General features: G+C 41.3%; 1 protein-coding gene across 3 annotated transcripts in view; it reads left to right on the forward strand.

Moving 5' to 3' along the window:
- Positions 1 to 19,996, forward strand: part of Magi2 (membrane associated guanylate kinase, WW and PDZ domain containing 2) — a 1,234,898-nt gene that overhangs the window by 824,556 nt on the left and 390,346 nt on the right. For all 3 annotated transcript variants that reach the window (XM_050139790.1, XM_050139791.1, XM_050139792.1), the window contains one exon: positions 5,201 to 5,280. In XM_050139790.1, coding sequence (XP_049995747.1) covers positions 5,201 to 5,280 — 80 coding nt within the window. The remainder of the gene's footprint in view (positions 1 to 5,200; positions 5,281 to 19,996) is intronic.

Genomic DNA, 19,996 nt, shown 5'->3' on the forward strand with positions numbered 1-19,996 from the left:
AGCAGCGAAACTTTTAATAAATAGCATCTTAAAGCTATTTATCCAAAGTTGATTAACAATAGCATGTATCCAATCTAATCAGTTATGTATATTGAGCCTCTATTGGTTCCTTTTTTAATAATAATACAGAAGATAGATAAAGTCTTTGGGAAATGAGGGAACTGAGATAAGTGAGGTTTTTTTACTAATACAGCGTAGGATGGAAGAAATTTCTATGTCTTAAAACAGTTTTTGCTCAGATTTTAGTAAACTATAGTCAGCAGTCTGAGTTATCCTTACTCTGATCTGTCTAACGAGCAACCTTGAAGTGTGAATGTCCGTGTACACATCTCAAGTAGCCCTTGTCTCAACCTCTTGATCTTTTTCTGGAGAGCAGGAAGAAGCACTGCATCCGTGCACACATCAAATTTAAATTGTAAAAGAAAACTGTTCCAAAACTCATACAGTTGTGGAAATAGGTTTCGGTCCAGGTGACAATATATGCAGAAAGACAGAATAACAGGACAGGAAACGGGGAGAGAATGGGAAGGATTCATTGTGTAGCCCTAAGAACGGGGTTTGTATGCTGACTGGAGAAACAAGTAAGACAAGGGAAAAACACAGAATGGGGAGAAAACACAGGATGAGCTGCGGGAACATTTTAGGTTCTGCTTCTGACGAATGCTGTGCCTGGTAATAGCACCATTTCGTTAACTTAAATTTTTTTTTGACAATGTGTGGAATTGAACCCGAGGTTCTACGCCCTACTCCACAAACCCTTTACCCCTGAGCTCCAGCTCCAGCCATTAGTTTACTACAATCTTGGATAGAACTCCCAAGACCCAATATTCATATGCAAATTATACAGATATGAGTTCTTTAAAAGGCTTTATTCAGTGGTGGGGGGAAGCCAGCTTTGAAGGAATAAAATTTAATTTGCCGGCGACTTGAATAGAGAAGCTAAGTTGGTGGGAAGAACATTTTTCTAGTGGAGTTATTGTTGCCTGCTCGGCCCACACGCTCTCTTGAACCTCTAGGCACATGCAATTTAATAGAGCAAATGCCCGCCGAGTACAGGGCAATCAGCGCGTTCAGGAGAGTTTAGGGATTACAGCCTTCAAAGAATATGTGATGTTTTCTTCTGAATGACTGGAAGGAGATTGAACTAGATCCCTGATGATGACCAGAGGGAAGGAGAGAAACTCCTTCCGAGGAAAAGCAGAAACAACACATGGGTGTGGGGTTCCCTTCCATCTGGGTTTACATCAATCCCTACCGTTTCATGCAACTGCCATTCAAGTCCCCTTGAGGCTGCCAACCTTGGCTTCTGCGTCCATAGTGGACCAGAGTTTCATCCCCAAAGGCTGGTTAGCGGTAAAAGGTGAGAAGGAACGATCAGAAGGAAGAGGTGGTGTCTGGCTTTGCCGCACCGTGACTGCTGCACTATCGGTAGCTTCTCCAGATGACATGAAGCGTGTTTGATGTGAGAACATGAGCCGTTATCACTTACCCTACTGCTTCATCAGCTTGGCAAAGGTTAAGGTCACAAGGTGTATGGCTATCCCCAATCCACTTGCAGGTCAATCTGTGCGTGTCTTCCAGGGTATCTTGATATGAATTTAAACTAGAACCGTGCATTTGAGTGAAAGTCCAGTTCCGGTTTATTATAGTCCGCGGTGTGTAGTTTAACATTAGAATTTGGGGTAGCTATATAGGACAAACCATTTGTTTTAGATTTTCATCCAGATTATTAAATGTGACACCAACTAAACCTGCACGGATTAGCTGATGGGTTCTTTTCACGACCGTTTAGCTTCATCTCTAGTGACATGTAAATCGAGACATTACTGTGATTCAAAGCTCCTGGAAATGCATGTTCCATTTACCCACAAGAATAAGAACAGTCTCTGTGCAAATGGAACCCAGATAGGCCCATCTCCATCAAAGCACAGTATGAATAAGCCCATCTGTGGAGAGCACCGTGTAGGATTATACGGCACTGGCGTTTCCTTTTCATGTCGTTTCGGTGGCGCACGTCTTGGATAGATGTAGAAAATTGATGCCAAGCACCTAAATCTGCCCTAGCTAGGGAAGTGAAAAGAAATGCCTTCCTTGAATTCGAGAAAAGATAGCATTCAGATTGGGGTGGGGGGGGGGGGGAATCTCAGTGATTCCCTTCTGTGCGGTTCCCTGACCAGCATTAAATCCTACCCTCAGATGGAATTATTAAGGTTTAAAATACAAAATTGAAGGGAAGAGGGAAAGCTGTTTAGTGTGCTGTCTTCCAAATGCATTAAAAATATCCCCTTTGTAAGGCGTCTTGGAGGAGCATGCAAATTACAAGGCTGCTAAGAGCCCCTATTGAAAAATACTGTGCTGTGTCTTCATGTGATGTTTAAGACAATTACTGGAGGTAACTACTACCCACATTTCCTTCAGAATCATTTCTGAAGAACAGCTAAAAATACTGTTAACTATAAGAGACTCAATCTGTCAAAATGTATTAAAGTGACACACTGCCAACTCCAGTTCAACCTAAAACCTCATTCCGTAATGAAATGCTTTATATAAACTCAGGCAAGCCGGGACACTCACAGCTCTCTCCTAAATTAGCCCGTATTGGAGACTGCACCAGTGTGGTATAGAAATGGTAATTTGACTCCCGTGGAGGCACACTAATGGCTCCTGAAAATGTTCCATAGATATGTTGGCTTTTACCTAGAAATTACTCTCCTCCAAAAGGAATGAAGAATTTGAAAAAGCCAAGGGTGGGTCACAAGGGGGGGAGCATTTCTGTCTCCTGCTTACCTCCCAATGTATTCCCCTACCTGATACAAACATGGACATGAACACACGTGTGTGCCCACCCCACGCCCACACACATATGCACACACAGGCTCCTGTGCACTTTCCCCTGAGGCCAGTGGGGCTCTTCTATTGTAAGGAGATAGTAGCGTGCCTACTGCCAGTGTTCTGACCCCCACATTACGGATATTTCGAACTTCAACCTCAATGCAGAGGAAAAGAAAGGATTATGTTGACATCTGGCTGGGACCAGAACGTGCCCCCAGTAGTTCCAATCCTCTTGAAACATGGCACCAACAGACTTCATAGAAGACAAATGGAGGGGCAGTAGAAGCTGGCAAACGTGCTAGGTGATTTACGTTTTTGGTCAATTACAGGCATTACCTGATCGGATTAGAGTTCTGTTCAGTGTATCTGTCGCTGAAGGGTTCACACACTTGACGGGAGTAACAGTTAATATTTTCTCCTTGCCTCCCATGCGTGGCGAAAGGAAAAGCGGATTTTCTTCAGGATCTGGACTTTTTCATCACTCACGGATCTTGATGTCTGTGCTAGTTAGTTTTGAGGACTTTTGTTGTACTTTTGTCAACTGGACCCAAACTACAGTCACCTGGGTAGAGGGCACAACCTCGGTTGGGGTGCCCTCCTTCAGAATAGCCTGTGGGCATTTTCTTTACTGATGATTGATTGCTATGGGAGGGCCCCAGCAGGCAGAAGCCATATATGGCAGGTGGCCCTGGGTGTAGAAGAAAGGAGACTGAGGGAACCGCAGAGAACACACCAGAAAGCAGCAGTCCTTCATGGGTTCTGCTGCAGTTCCGGCCTCGAGATCCCGCCGTGACCTCTCTGGACTGTAACGGAAATGTAAGCCAAAACCCTTTCTTCTCCAGAGTTCCTTTGGATAACAGTGTTTGTCACAGCAATGAAGCCAAGTGGGACACGGCTCAGAGGTGCTCTCCTCGTAAGCAATCGAAAAACAGCCGTCTAGAAAATGCTGCTCAAATAATACTTGGATAGCTCAGGATGGCTTTTCAAAATCCACCTTAGCGCCACCCCCTACCCTTTGTCCTGGCTTGAAATGGCCTTTGTGTTGTAGTAAACAGTTTCATGATTCTATTAATGACTGCATCCTGTAAGAAACTTTTCTGATCCTTACTGCCAGTACATCTGATGGTCTAGCCAGTGTCTGAGGTTTGGCTATAACCAGAGAGAAAGATCTACAAAATCTATGTCCCCGTGAACACCTTGATCTCCATGGATCTCCATCTCCATTCAAAGCACACTGTGATCTGGGCCTAATTCTATTTCGCCTGCCTTTTTACTCTTTGCAAACCTCACTTCCCAGTACCCGTTACTTCACACATTCTCTTCTCGAAGCTTTCATAAATCTTAAATTCCTACTTCTTTGTCCATTGTCCCATGAGCTCCCTTGATACAGTTATACAGAGTCAACATTTTAGCTCTATTGACAGGTTGAGCTGTTGTGTAGTCCTTAAATTATAATGCCTAAGCATCATTGGGGTTAGTCATCAATGGCAGAGATTTGTACCAACCACTTGCCGCCATATTGTATTTCCCCTCCCCCACAAAGACCAAAACTTGGTACTTCTTAGAAGATCCAGAATATATTGCTAACAAGTCCACCAGGTGGCCCCAACACAAGGATCCAGCACCCCTTTAAGAAAGTCTCCTCCAGGAACGTCTCTCTTGCTTCTTGATTTCCGAAGTAAGGACATGAGAACATTTTTTGTTCCCTAAACAAGATTATTTTTTTTCCATTCCTAGAAATTCTATTTCGGAAACATTAGAATGCAGAGATTTTTCAATCTACTCCCTTCCGGGCTGGGATAACAGTGTTTAGGAGTAAGCTAGCTTAATCTGTGTAAATGAAATTGCTATTAATCACTTTTGGAGAAAATGGAGGAGCCCCGGGAAGACGCTGTAATTTGAATCACTTTGGTGCTGCCTCCGCCCCGTGCCGCAGTTAGCAAATACATTGTTTATGAACAGCGTGGCTTAGGATGAAAATACCGCTTCTGCAAAAGAGGCAGGAAACGGTGTCAGGGCGTCAGGACTCTGCTCTCCCAACTGGAGAATCCTGTATTTGTAATAAATTCCTTTCGCGCTGGATGAGTGGTGCATTTTCAATGAGGTTAACTTGGCAACATTCTAGTTGATTTTAATAAAAATAGCTGCTTTGAGGGCAGGGAGCTGAGGTTGCCAAATTTACAGCTGCCTTGCACAATTCCTCTTCCACCTCCTTCAGGGCTACTTAGAACCAGTAAGCAAATTAAGTGTATCGATTGCAATTTTGTTGGACTAACCCGGCTTATTATTTTTCCTCTTCTCCTTCTTAAGGAATAGACTCGATTCCTTTTAGTATGTGTCTTTTCAGGGTGATCTCTTCTCTTTTCAGCCATAACACAAAGACAACATCATGGCTGGATCCACGGCTTGCGAAAAAGGCTAAACCTCCAGAAGAGTGCAAAGAAAATGGTAGGTTATTAAGTTTTTATGTTTTCTTCGGCAGTGCACTTTGAGGGTGTTTGTGAATTCTGAAGCGAGGTTCTTATGTAAAGAGGCAATGATCTGGCTGGAACCGGCTCTAAATGTTCTGTTTCCTCCTGGAGAGAGGGGGACTCGGGCCCCGTCCGCGGGCCATGTGTTTGCCTGTCCCTCCGAGGAGATGCTGCCGGAGCATCTCCTCTCTGTCATTTCTGCGGGTTCTCTTTGACCTCCGGCCTGACTTTCTCCCACCTACTAAGGACTTTTGGTGTGCGGTGTGTCTCTCTGAGGATTCTGGTCTTTCGCTGAAGTCAGAGAGGACACCGAGAACTGTAGAACGCACAACTGTAAATAGCACCGGCGGTCCCCTTCAAAGGCAGCGGTGTTCTGCCAGTTAGGAAGAAGCCAGTGTTGAAAAGAATCATTTTATTCTATAAACAGGCAGTTCAGCAAAACAAATAATCGCATGAGTGTGTTAGGTGGTCCTTGCTGTGTTCCAGGGGCTTGCTTAAAAGCGGGCTGTGCCTGTGTGAGAAGTTTTTAAACAGAGTCCTAGATGAATGCCATCCCTGTCTCAAAATTAGTAAATTACACAGACGACATCTGCAATTAGGAGTCTTGTCATTTCTAAAAAATGTGTAGTTAATGTTAAAATAGTTCTTACCATTTACTCAAAGTAAACAGTAGACTCCCTGTTGGTTTATTATCTGTCTACATTCTCAGTCTTTCTCGGGTCAAGTTTTTAGAGCCCTGCGTGAGAGCATATATCACTGATGGGCACATAAAGCTGGCAAGGGGGATGGAGAATATTTAAACTTTTTGAAAGTCTGTTTTAAGTTTAAAACAATATTCTCTCTCATTCTAAAAATTCTTTTCTCTTAACAATAGCCCTAACTTTCTGAGATAATATTTTGGGTTCCCATTATAAAAGCAGGAGAAGCATACTACCAAGTTAAAGATTAAAAAATTCAATTTTCTGTGTAGATAAATGTACATATAACCAATTTAATCAAATCTACATTTAACTTTCTTTTTATAGTTGTATCTGTTACTGTTTCAGAACAGAACTGTGCATGGATGTAGCCTGTTCATTATTCTATAATCTGACCTTTTAGCACAATTAAGTTATATTGCATAGATATCGCTAAGTCAAGTATTGCAAACTGGGATAAACTGTAAGTCAGTATCACCTTATGCGATATGTCTGAGAGTTATAATTTGCATAGGCACAAATGTGCAGCCTTAGTATCTCCTCGTTCAAATGAATCAACTTTGTAGCTTGTGGTTCCTGCGCTTCTCAGCTGTCTGCTTCCTTTGAGTTGCTCTTTTCATTGAAAATAAACGGCTAAGCTCAACCCCCTGTGTCCTAGGAGACATGTGCAAACAAGATGGTGCATTTTGCCATGTTGCAGTGTTAATTTTTTGCACATCTATATTTATCTGGGTTCTCTGGATGGTAGACGCTTGAACATAATGCTAATGCCTACAACTGTATATCTCTGGAAAATGAGACCGGGATACCACTTGGTCAGAATGTCTCCATGCTGGCCAGTTACTGGTTGTTTGCATTTTCTACAAAAGAATTCATGGACCGGGATGCTGGGCCTTAGAAACTCCCATTTATTTCATTTGAACACTACTGTTCTGGACACGTAATTTATATTTTCTTGCCAAGAAAAGCACTTTAGGGTAATACTGTCTCTTTTGTTTTATTTTTCTTTTCTTTAAATAACATGAATTACTACTGAGTGTTTGAAATGCTAAGGGGTTGCTTCGGGGGTGGGGGTGGGGGAATTGCGCGTCACAATCAGCTCAGACACACGAGGTCGGTGTGATTTTTCTGAATTCTCGAATGTGTGTAAAATGTGTATTAAACCGTAGATCTTCCACGTGCTGACAGCTTCCTCCAGTGCAGACGCCTCTTCCTCTGCCAGGCAGAGAGAGTTGCTGTCAGATGCTCTAATCTAATCTAGAAAGGAGGCAGTCTGAAGTTGGACTGAGCTCTGGTGAGCCACGGTCCATCTCTGGTTTGTCCTCATTCTCTGTGCGTTTGTGGGCCAGAGTTTTCAACTAACAGCCTAGCACAGCCTAGCAAACACTGTCTAAAAGGGGGCCAGAGAGGACATGTCTCAGGCTTCAAAGGTCCCCCAGCATCTTTGGCTACAGCAGTCAATGTGATGATATGAAGGTCAGGACGGTGTTCCAGGAAACCCTTACTTGTAGACAAAGAAATGTAACTTTTGTGAGCTTTCGTGTAACAAAGTGATCTTACCTTTTCCCCCTTAACTATTAAAAATAAATAAACTTTACTCTTAGATGGCATAACATTAAAAGTGGGCGGGATTTGATACCTAGGATGAACTTTAGTCTGTCCATCATGTGGTGTTTTTCTCTTGGCAGGTCTTAAACACTAATATTAATATTAAATTTTTTTCTCACAACTGTAATGCTGTAGATAATCTAAGATGTCTTTGTTTTTTTTTTGTTTTATTCTGTTCTGTTTCATTTTGTTTTTAATCTTCAGAAATTTTGCCTTAGTTTTGTGTATATATGCCTGCAGACTCTGCGTTGTCTGAACTTGACAAGTGTTGGGGGTTGTGTGGGGGTTGGAATGACCTGTTTAGATGCTGTACTTTGTTACTGTGGTCCCTGGGGATTCCTGATCATGTCCCTCACCTCTACGGCCTCTCTTCATAAATCATTTCTGAATTCAGATTTTTAAAATCCCCAGGTCACTATGAGGAACTGGACATCTTCTCAAATCTCACCAGGTTTCTCCACTACACAGAATTTTAAACTTTCTCTCCAATCTGCAGCCTGTGGGACACATTTTGCCCAAGAATAGCTATTAGCTATGAACAACCACAAAATGTAAACCTACTCAAACATTATATGAAAATTTTTGGAAGGGGTGTGAGAGTGTGTGTGTGTGTGTGTGTGTGTGTTGTAACTGGATCGAGCACATTTCAAAGCTGAGTTTCCTAGGTAACCATATCATGCTGCCTTGTCGGGGAGGTTGTTCTTGATACCTTTGCTTTTCCGGCATTTCACCCAGATTTTCACATAGGTCAGTCGTACCTGGAAGAGGAAATTTAAGTGTAGTCATTTTTGAATGGGGGTTGGGGGAAAGAAGCAATCTCATTACATAACCTCGTCCAGACTGGTCTCAACCTCACTATTTTTTTGCCTCGTGCTTCAGAGGGCTGGTGTTATGGGTACGCGGCACCATAGCAACCTCCTAAACTCCCAAGCTTGAGTGTTAATGCCTATGAGTATTTGCTGTGGCTCTGTTAATATCTACATCTTCACATCTCTTCACACAGGTGCAAAATTCCTTGTCAGTTATAATTGGGAGCTAAGCGAAAGAAAAATGGGAGGCGTTCTCAACCAACTCAAATGATCCTCGTGGAGAGAAAATAGGCCAAGAACATTTCTCCTTGGTATCAGGAGAGAAAGGTTGCTCTCATTTGAGTCTGTACGAAATGAATGCTCTCTCTGTTTACAGGAAAGCAATCACTTGGCCCTTTTAATTTGAAAGCTAATATACCCAGTAAACATAAAAGCAACTCCCTTCTCAGAGTATCCTTTAAAATACCAAAGTCACTGTGCTCTGAGAATCTGTCATAGCGCTGTGCAGTTTGGGACTTTTAGTACCAGTCTGCATGGCAGAAGAAAGTCTTCACCTACTACAGGAGTCTAATAATAGAACTCGGGGGAGTGCTGTTTAGTAATCCAACACAGTTGTATTTAAAATGCCATGGCGGTGGGGGGGGGGGGGGGAAGGTTAACCATTGAGTAATTTGGATTCAAAACTGGTTAAATTGTATGCAAAATACCATCATATTTCACTCTCAGAATCAGCAGTGTAGTGCTTCTCCTGAGACACGTTCAATCATAGCTGCTCCTATTGTGACAAATCCCACAAAAACACCAAGTAGGAGAGTCCCTTAGAGGCCGGGAGAAAGGTCGGTTGGCAAAGGGCTTAGTATACAAATATGACTATTGGAGTTTGATTCACAGCAACTGAGCACAGAAATAGTCCTCGCCTGTAATCTCAGCACAGGGGAGGTGGAGATGGATGGATCCCAGGGGCTCACTGGCCGGGCAATCAAACTCTATCACAGAGTTCCAGGTTCAGAGAAAGAGCCTGTCTCAAAAAGCAAGGTGGTAACTGGTGGAGGAAGAGAATTGGTCTCTTGCATGTGCGCGCACACACACACACACACACACACACACACACACACACATGCCGACCTGCGCACACAAGCATGCGCCCACAGGTACACGCGCACACACACACTCACACATACACGCACACATGCACAAAATAAAGTGGCCTACGGACCAGTTCTCTTTAAGTTGACATACGACTCAGCTCAGTAGCATCCCCCAGTGCTATACAGGTTCAGAAGAAATCCTGTCACTAGGCAGCCAGGAGCAACTGCTCCAAAGCCTCTCAGGCGAGGGGATGATTCTCCATGGTGATTCCTATGTGTAGGAGGAGAATCCGTTCTTCCAAAAGGACTTGGCTTCCTCCGTAGGAAGGACTTCAGCTCCTGTAGATGTACTCAGCCTGCAGCCTCCTAGACGACAAGGACAACAGGGGTGGAGGGAGTGGAGGGAAGAGCTGGCCTACCTCAACAGCTACCTCAACAGTGTCGGGCTTCTCTAAGGTTCTTGGAGAGTTGGAAGAGAACAAATCCATGTGGGTTAAAATTGTCCATCTAGCTAGTGCCAGCCTGATATTAATAGGTTGATGTTTCCCCCTGTACTCTGTTTTAAAAAAAAGGCTCTAAATTTCCACAAAATAATAATTACTTCTGCCTCAGCTGACTAGATGGGCTCCTTATTCAGTGTCTGAATTATGAGTGAGTTTCCATGGGTTACTCCAGAAAAAGAAGTCAGCTGGAGCAACCGCCTCCATGAGCTTGTATTTACCTGACACTACCTAGTCCTTTGAACTTTGTCTTTAAAAAAATAGCTAAGAATAAATACAAAAAGGTCTTGCTTGGTAGTCTATCAAATACAGATTTTTTTTTCCAAAGAAGGAACTTGTTCTTCAGAAATAATAGAAAATACAACTTAGGTTCTAGTCATTTCTTAAATGGGTTTTAGAAAATTGGCACAAGTGAGATTATACTTGAATTCTAGATCTGTTTTTAGATTGGCCGTTCTGTCTTTATATAGGAAGTCTGGCTTGTTTTCTCCTTTGGTTCTTTTCGATAATTAATAAATCCTAATTTCTCAAGTTCGTTGTCATCAAATCAATTTTATATTTACATATCTTTAATCTGAAGAGCTTGCTAAGAACTTGGGAAGTGTGTTACTATAAAAAAAAACATTTGTTGGGCTGGAGAGATGGCTCAGCGGTTAAGAGCACTGCCTGCTCTTCCAAAGGTCCTGAGTTCAATTCCCAGCAACCACATGATGGCTCACAACCATCTGTAATGAGGTCTGTTGCCCTCTTCTGGCCTGCAGGCATACATGTACACAGGATATTATATACATAATAAATAAATAAATATTTTAAAAAAAATTGTTGCCATTATGTGGTAGTCAGGGCATTTTCTTTCATATCTTGGCCATTCTGACGGTGTGTCAGAAGTCCCCTAATGGCTGATGTATCAAGCATCTTGTCATCTGCAAGTATTAAGCAGTGGAATACCACATCATGGATCTGTCCATTTTGATTGATTTCTTCTTAGTTCCACTTTGGAGCATGGATATGAATTATCTTGATGCTAGATACGAATGATTTCACTGGACACGCCCTCACGAAACACCTTGCTCTTGTCCGCAATCTGTCCACTCATCCTTGTGCAGATGTTTGTATTTTAACGAGTTCCACTCAGATCACCTTTCATGAATCAGCGAGCCCAGGCCCCAAGGTCTTTGTAAATACTGGCCAGTTTTATATGCAGGTGGTCTGCCTTTCGGTTAATTTATTGAGTGTCTAAGGCTATGGTTCTTTCACTTTCCTTTTGTCTGAGGATGCCCAGAGAGCAGCCGTGTTGAAAGGCGAGTTTCCCTCCCGTGTGCTCTGACATGCATCTTATATCCCACCCATCCATGTGAGGTTCTGTCCCCCATGTCGTCTTCTCCTGATTTCCGTAGCTACCTAGTCAGCCTTAACCACACACAGTGGTCATCTCTGCTTTATTCTTGATCAAGTTGCTTTATTTATTAGACTCCCTACTTGTCCACATAGTTTTTAGAGTGTTTGTCTATGACTAAAGAAAATCTTACTGGTGTTCTGAGAGGAATTGCATTGAATCTATAAGTCAATATGTGGAGAATTAATATATTTAATAATATGTGTTCCAGTCTATGGGCACAATAATTCTTATTGTTGATGTCTTATTTGATCTTCTCATCAGTGCTTTCTTAATTTTCCAGAAAAAATATTTGATCGTGTTTTTAATATATACATAGGCTTTCCATTTCTCAGAGACATACATAGTAGTATGTTTTAATATCATTTTGACAATATTCACTTTTAACACTTATAAAAACAATTGATTTTGATGTGTTAATTTCCCATAGTTTGACCAAATTCATGTATAAGCTATAGAAACCTTTGCTAGATTCCATAAGATTTCTACCTACACAATATTTTTATTTCCAATTGGAACTGTTGATACGTTTTATTTATATTGTATTGTATTTTCTACTATATTTATATTCTGAAATATTGACCCCTTACTTTTGTTAAGCCTAACTTGGGCATGGTGTACTGCTTTGTTAATATACTGATATTTTATTGAAGATGTGATGTCTATGTTTGTGCACAATATTGACCTCTACTTTTCTTTTCTTTTCTTTTTTTTTTTTTTGTACACTTTGATCTGACCTTCATATCACAGTGATCCCAGCCACATACAATGAGTACGTGTGGTGTGGTGAAGCTTTGTTTTTTGTTTTCCTTTTCAGTACAAGTCTTGGACCCCAGGCTTTGCACATGCAAGACAAGCAGTCCACTGCCTAGCTTTGCCCAAGTCCTAGCTACTCTCTGTCACTGTGACAAATACCACACTTAGAAGCCACTTGGTAAGGAAAGGGTTTGGTTCAGGTTGCAATCCCTCATCAAGAGAAGTCAGACCAGAGAGGAGCACTGCTTTCCAGGGGCTCTGTTGCGGGAGGTCCTTCCGCTCCTCCAACCAATAGCTGCTGTGATGCCAGCCCATTGGGGCGTGGTCCCTTTAAAAAAGCTGCTACTTCCTCTGCTCTCTCTCTTCACTTCCTGCTCCGCCGAAGACTAGACTCCCTTCCTGGTTGTGCAGATGGCTGTTGTCTGGGACGGTGATCTGTAAGTTTTTTCCCCTTTAAATAAATAACACCCTATTAATCATAACTCCAAACTGGTGTGGCCTTGTTCGTGACTTACACCTTCAGGGCTCAGATCTTCATGGTCAGCTTCCATTCTTCTATGATCCAGGTCTGCAGGTCCAGGTATGGCACCCTGCCCAGTGAGCTGCCCTGCCCCCACAGACATGTTTACAGGACAAGCTAATAGAGGCAGTTTCTCGGTCGAGATTCCCTCTGTCTTTACAGGTGTGTCAAGGTGACAACCAAGGTAAGAGATCTGACTCTTTCTCCTTCTGTAAGAGAAGGTACCCTATAGTTTTTAACTGTTCTTTAAGTGATTGATGATGTTCTCCCAGGAGGTCAGCTGGCCGGGCAGTATTCTTACTGGAATTTTCATTGAATTTTCAGTTGCATTGAGCATAATGGAAAGAATTAGGTTGTAGTGATAAGAGCGGCGGGGCTGCGTCCCCGGCACCCGGCCGCCCGCATGGCTAGCTTATGCCCAGAAATAATTACACGGAAACTGTATTCTTTTAAACACTGCCTGGCCCAGCTATTTCCAGTTTCTTATTGGCTAGCCCTTACATATTGTTCTAACCCATTTCTAGTATTCTGTGTAGCCCACGAGCTGGCTTACCAGGGAGGATCTTAACCTGCGTCTGTCTGGAGCGGGAGAACCATGGCGACTCCTCGACTAAGCTTCTTTCTCCCAGCATTCTCTTCTGTTTACTCCACCCACTTATGTTCTAACCAATAAAATGGGCCAAGGCAGTTTCTTTACTATAATTAACCAATGTCCTTCCTCCATCATTAGGTCACGTGTTTCATCCTATTTTAGTTTGGGTGATTGGTAGCTTTATAGGAAATGGTCCATTTCTTCTACATAGTCATATAAGAAAAATTAGTTCACATTTTCTACATTGTTGAATTTGGTGAATAAATTATATAAACATACCTTTAATACCACTGTTTCAATCTATGTCTTAATAAGATTTTTATTTATGTTACTTTTTCTTTCAAAATTCCTATTCGGTACTTTCTTTTTGAATGTGAGCTTTTAGGGACTTTCATTCCCTCATAATGCATGGCATGCATGTTTCCACACTAAACTATCTGCCTATCCCTTCGTCACGTCCTTATGACTGACTTGTGACAGTTTGACTATTATAGATGACTGACAAGTTTGACTATTACAGATGACTATCTATTAATCCATTATTTCTACTATCTATTAGTCCATAATTTTTACTATTAATCCATAATTTTTAATTACACATTATAGTTTTAAATGAGGTGTGATACAAATATAAGGTATTATACAAACATGATACCTTAAGCAAGAGTAGAAATATACATAGAACAAAATTGACCTTAAAGTTGTATCAATAAACCAAAGTTCATACCAATGTATTCATTTTATATCATATTACCCTTCCTTTTAGAAAGTAACTGACTGACCATTAGCCATTTATAACCAACCCTTTTAAAATGAAAATCAACATTTATAACAACTATTTTGGACATTTTGGCATAGTTTTCTAAGTATTTTTAAAGTTTACAGAGACCTTTCAGAAGTCTTGTTGCATCAAACTACATTAGCCTGGAATAAATCCATAGGTTTTCATTCTCTGGGAAGCTTTTCCAAAGTAACATATCCTTAGACTCAAATTTTGATGTCAAGATACCTATAAAATATATGTGTTGGTTTAGCTTAGCAGCCTGTAAAATGAAATGCCTGTCTGTAGTTAGCTCATTAACAGTCAAAAATTTGAATAAAACACAATAATATACATAACCCATACTCTCTGTTTATTTTCCATCTTTATGTGACTTTTTATATTACTTTTACTGTCTCTTTAAAGACTTTGTTTTATTTTTTTAAAGCTATTTCTTTCTATAGCTGCCTATACCTATGTTCTTTTTCTCTTAAGCCTATATACATTTTTAAACACATTATGGCCCACTCAGAGGTTTATGTTTGTCTGAATATATCTTTATTGCTTATCTGCAATCCTTTTCTTTTTTTTTTTTTTTTTTTTTTGGTCACTGTGCTAAGATGTTAAGCAGGCATGGCTAGGAACAAAGCTGCTTTGCCTGTTGCTTTTACCCTGCTTGGCTTTTCAACATGGCAGAGGTTCATTCACTTCCAGTTCTGGGAGCCATGTTTACCACCCCAACTCTGGGGAGTGGTTGGCCCATGCCACTACCAAGTAATTAGCAGCATGCTGCTCACAAACCCCCTTCAAGTGCTCTATAGCAGGACCTCCTGAAAGAGTGGGAGATATTTGTGCAACCAGCATGAACCAGCAAGCTGTTTCTTAAAGAAGCTGTGCAGTTTTTGCTGCTGACGCTGAGTCAAGAAGCCGCCTCTTATAGGAGCTGTGCCTCTGCTCACCACCAGCAAACAGCCAATTAAAAAAAATACAGCTACTAAAATACAGACTCCCATTTTTGTGGGTCTAGAAGCCCATTTTTTAAGCTTTCTTGGGCTTTATGTGGATGTATGTTGCTGAACGTTGGGTGATATTTTGTAAGCAGACTGCGCTTTCATTTCCTGGCTGCCCAGACCCAAATAATCACACAGAAACTATATTAATTACAACACTGCTTTACCAATGGCTCAGGCATATTTCTAACTGGCTCTTACATCATAAATTAACCCAATTCTATTATTCTATGTATTGTAATGTGGCCGTGGCATTATCTGATTTTCTACATGTCTTGTTCCCTCAGTGGTTGGCTGACATCCCTGACTCCATCTACCCTCTTTCTATATATCTCTGTTAGGATTCCTCACCTAGCTTTACTCTGCTAAGTTATTGACCAACACAGCTTCTTTATTAACCAATGGTAATAAAACATATTCACAGCATACAGAGGGCAATCCCATCCACATCATGAAGTAAAATCTTTGCTTTAGCAATGTCCTTGTTTCGATTTCATAAGTAAGCTTTGATCTCTTTTGTGTGTTTTTGTTCCAATGCAGTTTAGTTTCTTGAGCCCTTAAGATGGAATTTTGCTTACTTCTGACTTGAAAGCTTCCGGTGCCACTTGTAATCAAGCGAACCCTCAAGGCTGTCTGTAGCAGGGGTGTGAGGAACTAGCTAGATCTATAGATGGAAAGTATTCCACCTGTCTTTCCGTCTCTGCCTATACAGACTGGCAGGGATAGGGCAGTGCTAGCCCATCCTTTAGTGATGTCATCCGTACAGGTGCATTAGCCACCACTGCCATCCAGGAACTAGTCAGTCTTTTTGTGTGCTATTGGTGATGCCGCTAAATGTATCATCCTTGCAAACAGTGTTCATGATGAGGCTGCTCCTGATTCTCAGGTGTTCTTCCCCAGTCCTGGGCATTTTTCCAGAAGGAATGGGATTTTCTTACCTGTTGTCTGCCTCAGGCTGAGCTGCCTGGATACACGCCTGAAATACAACCATGACAAAGGAAACCTAGAGAGTCCTGGTGGTGTCCTTGCTTGCACCCTAAGATCCCTGGGCAATCTGCCTGTTTCCTTCAGAATTGTCTATGATTGCTTGTTGAATCATCCAGGGTTTTTAATTGTATTTGAGTGAGGAGATGAAAAGGAAGGATGAATGCTTCATTGTTTTTATGAGTTGAAATGTCTAGATGTTATTTTTTTTTTTTTTGTCCTAAATGATGACTTTGGAGACAGGAACCTGAAAGGGGCATGCGTGTATGTGGTGAGGGCTGGGCAGAGCTGGGTAGTAGAAGGGAAGTGATGGAAATGTACCAGGAGGATTACTAAGGGCGATAAAGTTTACGCTGGCATGAGAGCGGAGAAATGGGAGGCAGGAGAGAGGATGGGGAAAAGGTCATCTGAATCTAACCAACGTGTTACTTTGTAAGCTATTTTAAACTGACAGAGCGCTTTTCAGCTCCACGTTTTTACACAGTGATGACATAGTTCAGAGTTAAGATCCTCGATACTTGAGCATAAAGGATCCATCACGCACACAAGATTCTTATATCAGATGCACTGAAGCCTAACATGTATGTTAAGGAAACTCATTAAAGATTTTACACATAATTTTATATTTGAAATAAAAGGGGCTCATTTTTTTCTCCTCTGAGCTACCATATCAGTAAATAGACTGATAAGTACACTTGCATTATCCAATGTTTTGCCCTGTAATTTATTCTTAAATCAATGGAGTAAATATAGTCCTCTGAGAATAATTTTCAAGTATTTAATCCGAGTCCGAGTTCTTGAAATTGAAAACAAACAAGTGTCCACTGGTCTCTGTGTTTCTCAAATCCCCACTGCCACCCACAGTGCTTTAGAGTGCTCTCCCTGTGAGCTCAGTCAATCACCCTGCCAGGCATACCATTAAGTAGCCCTCAGTGAGCAGGGCTGTCCAGTAATGCAGAAAGCCACAGAAAAGACTAAACACTGCTCTGAACTGTCACAGACAAGCTGTTCAGAAGTGAGAGACCCCAATCCAGGTCACCCACACGAAGTCAAGCCCTCGGACATTAGCTGGTGATTTTCTGCAGCTGCTGGGCGATGATCTAATATGCCTTCCATCCGCGAACTGCAGTCTCCTAAGCACCAAGCACCATAAACCTATGCTCTCAAAGCTGATGGCAATAAAGCAGGAGGTGTCCCCCCATTATAGTGAAGACGGAGCACTTAGGGCTGTGGCTTCAGCACCACGTCTCTCAAATGACTCGTTTCCTTAGAGATCAACCATTCAACCATCATCACTATTAAAAAAAGAAGAAGAAGAAGAAGAAGAAGAAGAAGAAGAAGAAGAAGAAGAAGAAGAAGAAGAAGAAGAAGAAGAAGAAAAATCTACCTGGGAAATTAGATTTTTCAAGGGATGAGAACGCCTTGAGCTTAGAAATACCGCCTTTCAACAAAAACAAGCAAATAGACTGTGTTTTGGTAGCAAAACCAGGAAGGGAGGCCAAGCAGACTCACTTTTCTAGTCAGAGCCACAAAACATCTGTGAAATCACTATGTGCTCATCCCTCTTCTGACCACCAAGTGGTAAATCCTACACTATCCATAGTATCTCACATACAACATTATATCCACATTTTGTATTTTCCCCTGTATTTTCATCAAGAAATGCCTTACTCTCTTATTTAAAGTGTATTCTACCTTCCTTTTTTAAATCTTTATGTTTATTCAGTTCAATTAAATTTCCTTTTGTGGGTGATTTACTCCCATCCCTATTCCATGTTTCAGGGCTACAGAAAGTCTCTCTGATTCTCGGTGGTATGTGTAACCAAACATTCATATTCTTTGCAGTGTAATTTACCTAGCTGTAAGTGAAGCAAGCTGATTTCTGCAGCCATATCTATAAACCCACTGTGCTTGCAGACTTGAGCATTAGTCATGCAAAAATGCAAATAAGTAAAAGTATTTATACTAGCTTGCTTCCTTGCTGATGTAACAAATCCCCAACAAAAACAGCTCATGGGTTGAGGGCTTGATTGTGTCCCACAGTTTGAGGGGTATGCTCAATTATGGCTGGGAAGAGATACACCAACAAGAGGCTGAGCTAGCCATCACATGACACACATCACATGACGGCTGCACTCAGATGATCACATGACAGCTGCAGTCAGGCATTCAGGACAGATCTCCTCTCCTCAGTTAAACCTATGAGGCAGAGACAGGCAGATCTCTGTGTCTCAGTTGGTTATCTCTATTGACAATAATGTAATTAGTCTTTAATTTTTTTCCCTCATATTCAATGTAAATCCTTGGTTTATAGCTATGTTTAAGACATATGAGTTTCCATATGTCTCTATTCTTTTTTCTTTTCTTAGACAGTAGTTGTATTGTTTTGTTTATTCCACACTGATTACTAAGTCTTTACTGCCATTATAAAACCACACCCACACTGGGCAGTGGTGGCACAATCTTTTAATCTGAGCTCTTAGGAGGCAGAGGCAGGCAGATCTTCATGAGTTCAAGGCCACTTGGTCTACAAATTAAGTTGAAAAAGCAGACATTCACTCAATTCATGCAGCACTCTTAGATCTTCTTGAAGACTCTACTTTTAAAGTCTGTCCATCAACGTAGAACATAGAATAGCGTGAAGCTGACTCTAAGACACCAAGGGAGCTTCTGAGAAACGATAAGAAGACAGCATGAGCATGTAACTTGGAGTGTCATGATTTGGACTTTTATTTGACAGACCCAAAATTTCAGCCTTCTAATTATTACCTTCCTTGAGTTCTTTCTCAGTTTTCTCTGATTTCAACATCACACTAAGTGGGATGGTGCTGTGGGTACCGTTTACTACTATCGTTCAGACACACAGTACCTGGCATTCTTTAAACAGTGCCCAAAAGGAAGAAAAACTTGCCCTAAACTTAGTAAATACTTACATCTTTTTCTTACTAAAAAATTGTTCATTTTTCTCACTTCTATCAAAAACTTTATCAAATCATTCTACTATAGTGCTATTTAGCATATAAATTGGCTTGCTATTAAATTTTATTATTATTGAATTAAATGCTATTGCTATTGATTCAAGGTATTGTTTTGAATCAATTATGAAAATATTACGGGGCTGGAGAGATGGCTCAGTGGTTAAGAGCACTCACTGCTCTTGCAGAAGACCTGGGTTTGGTTTCCAGAATCCGTACCAGATGTTTCACAGCTGCCTATAACTTTAGCTCCTGAGTCTTTGTGGTGTAGCCTGCAGGTCTCTGCAGGCCCCGTACAAATGCAGACATGCACACACATAAATAATTTCTTAATTAATTTCAAAAGCAAATGAAAATGTATACATTGTCTCATTCACTGCTATTGAACAATTAAACTATGGCTTTCGATGTAGTAAATGCCGTTAGTTGTTCCTACGTGACAAGGCCACTATCTGTTTAGGTTGTCTGGAAACGAGTTGCCTCCTCCTAAGAGAATGTTACTGTGCTGAATGAAAAATGGCCAGGGAATTCACAGGCAAAGCAAGAAAAAAAAAGACTATTACCTTTTCTAACCAGGGCCAGGGTTTGAAAACACTGATATAAACTGAAATTACCATATGAGCAGATTCGTTCAGCAACACAACAGTGATGTCCTTGTAAAAGCATCAGGAGGTTTATCATCTTGAGGGCTGTTAGCATAGTAACTCAGGCTGCCCAGATAGCTCTGGGCTTCGGATGGCAGTGGAGAAATCCTGGTGCTGTCTGGGGGCATACCGTGGCTTTAAAACTTTCTGCCATTTGCTGAACTCTTTCCTGGCTATGTGAGCTTCCTCTATAAGTAATTTCCTAATAACCAAGAAAAATAGGTTGTTTTATGTCTGGCATGCTTTCTTCAAATGCCAACATGGAAGGAAAACTTTTGAAGTGTTTTTTTTTAATGTCTCATTAAATAAAATTGAGAGTTGATTTCAGTACCGTCCTATCCTCTACCATGGCT

Source organism: Alexandromys fortis, unplaced genomic scaffold (genome assembly GCF_014885135.2).
Source record: "Alexandromys fortis isolate MF-2015 unplaced genomic scaffold, M_Fortis_MF-2015_v1.1 scaffold_38, whole genome shotgun sequence".
In the NCBI taxonomy this organism is placed as follows: Eukaryota; Metazoa; Chordata; class Mammalia; order Rodentia; family Cricetidae; genus Alexandromys; species Alexandromys fortis.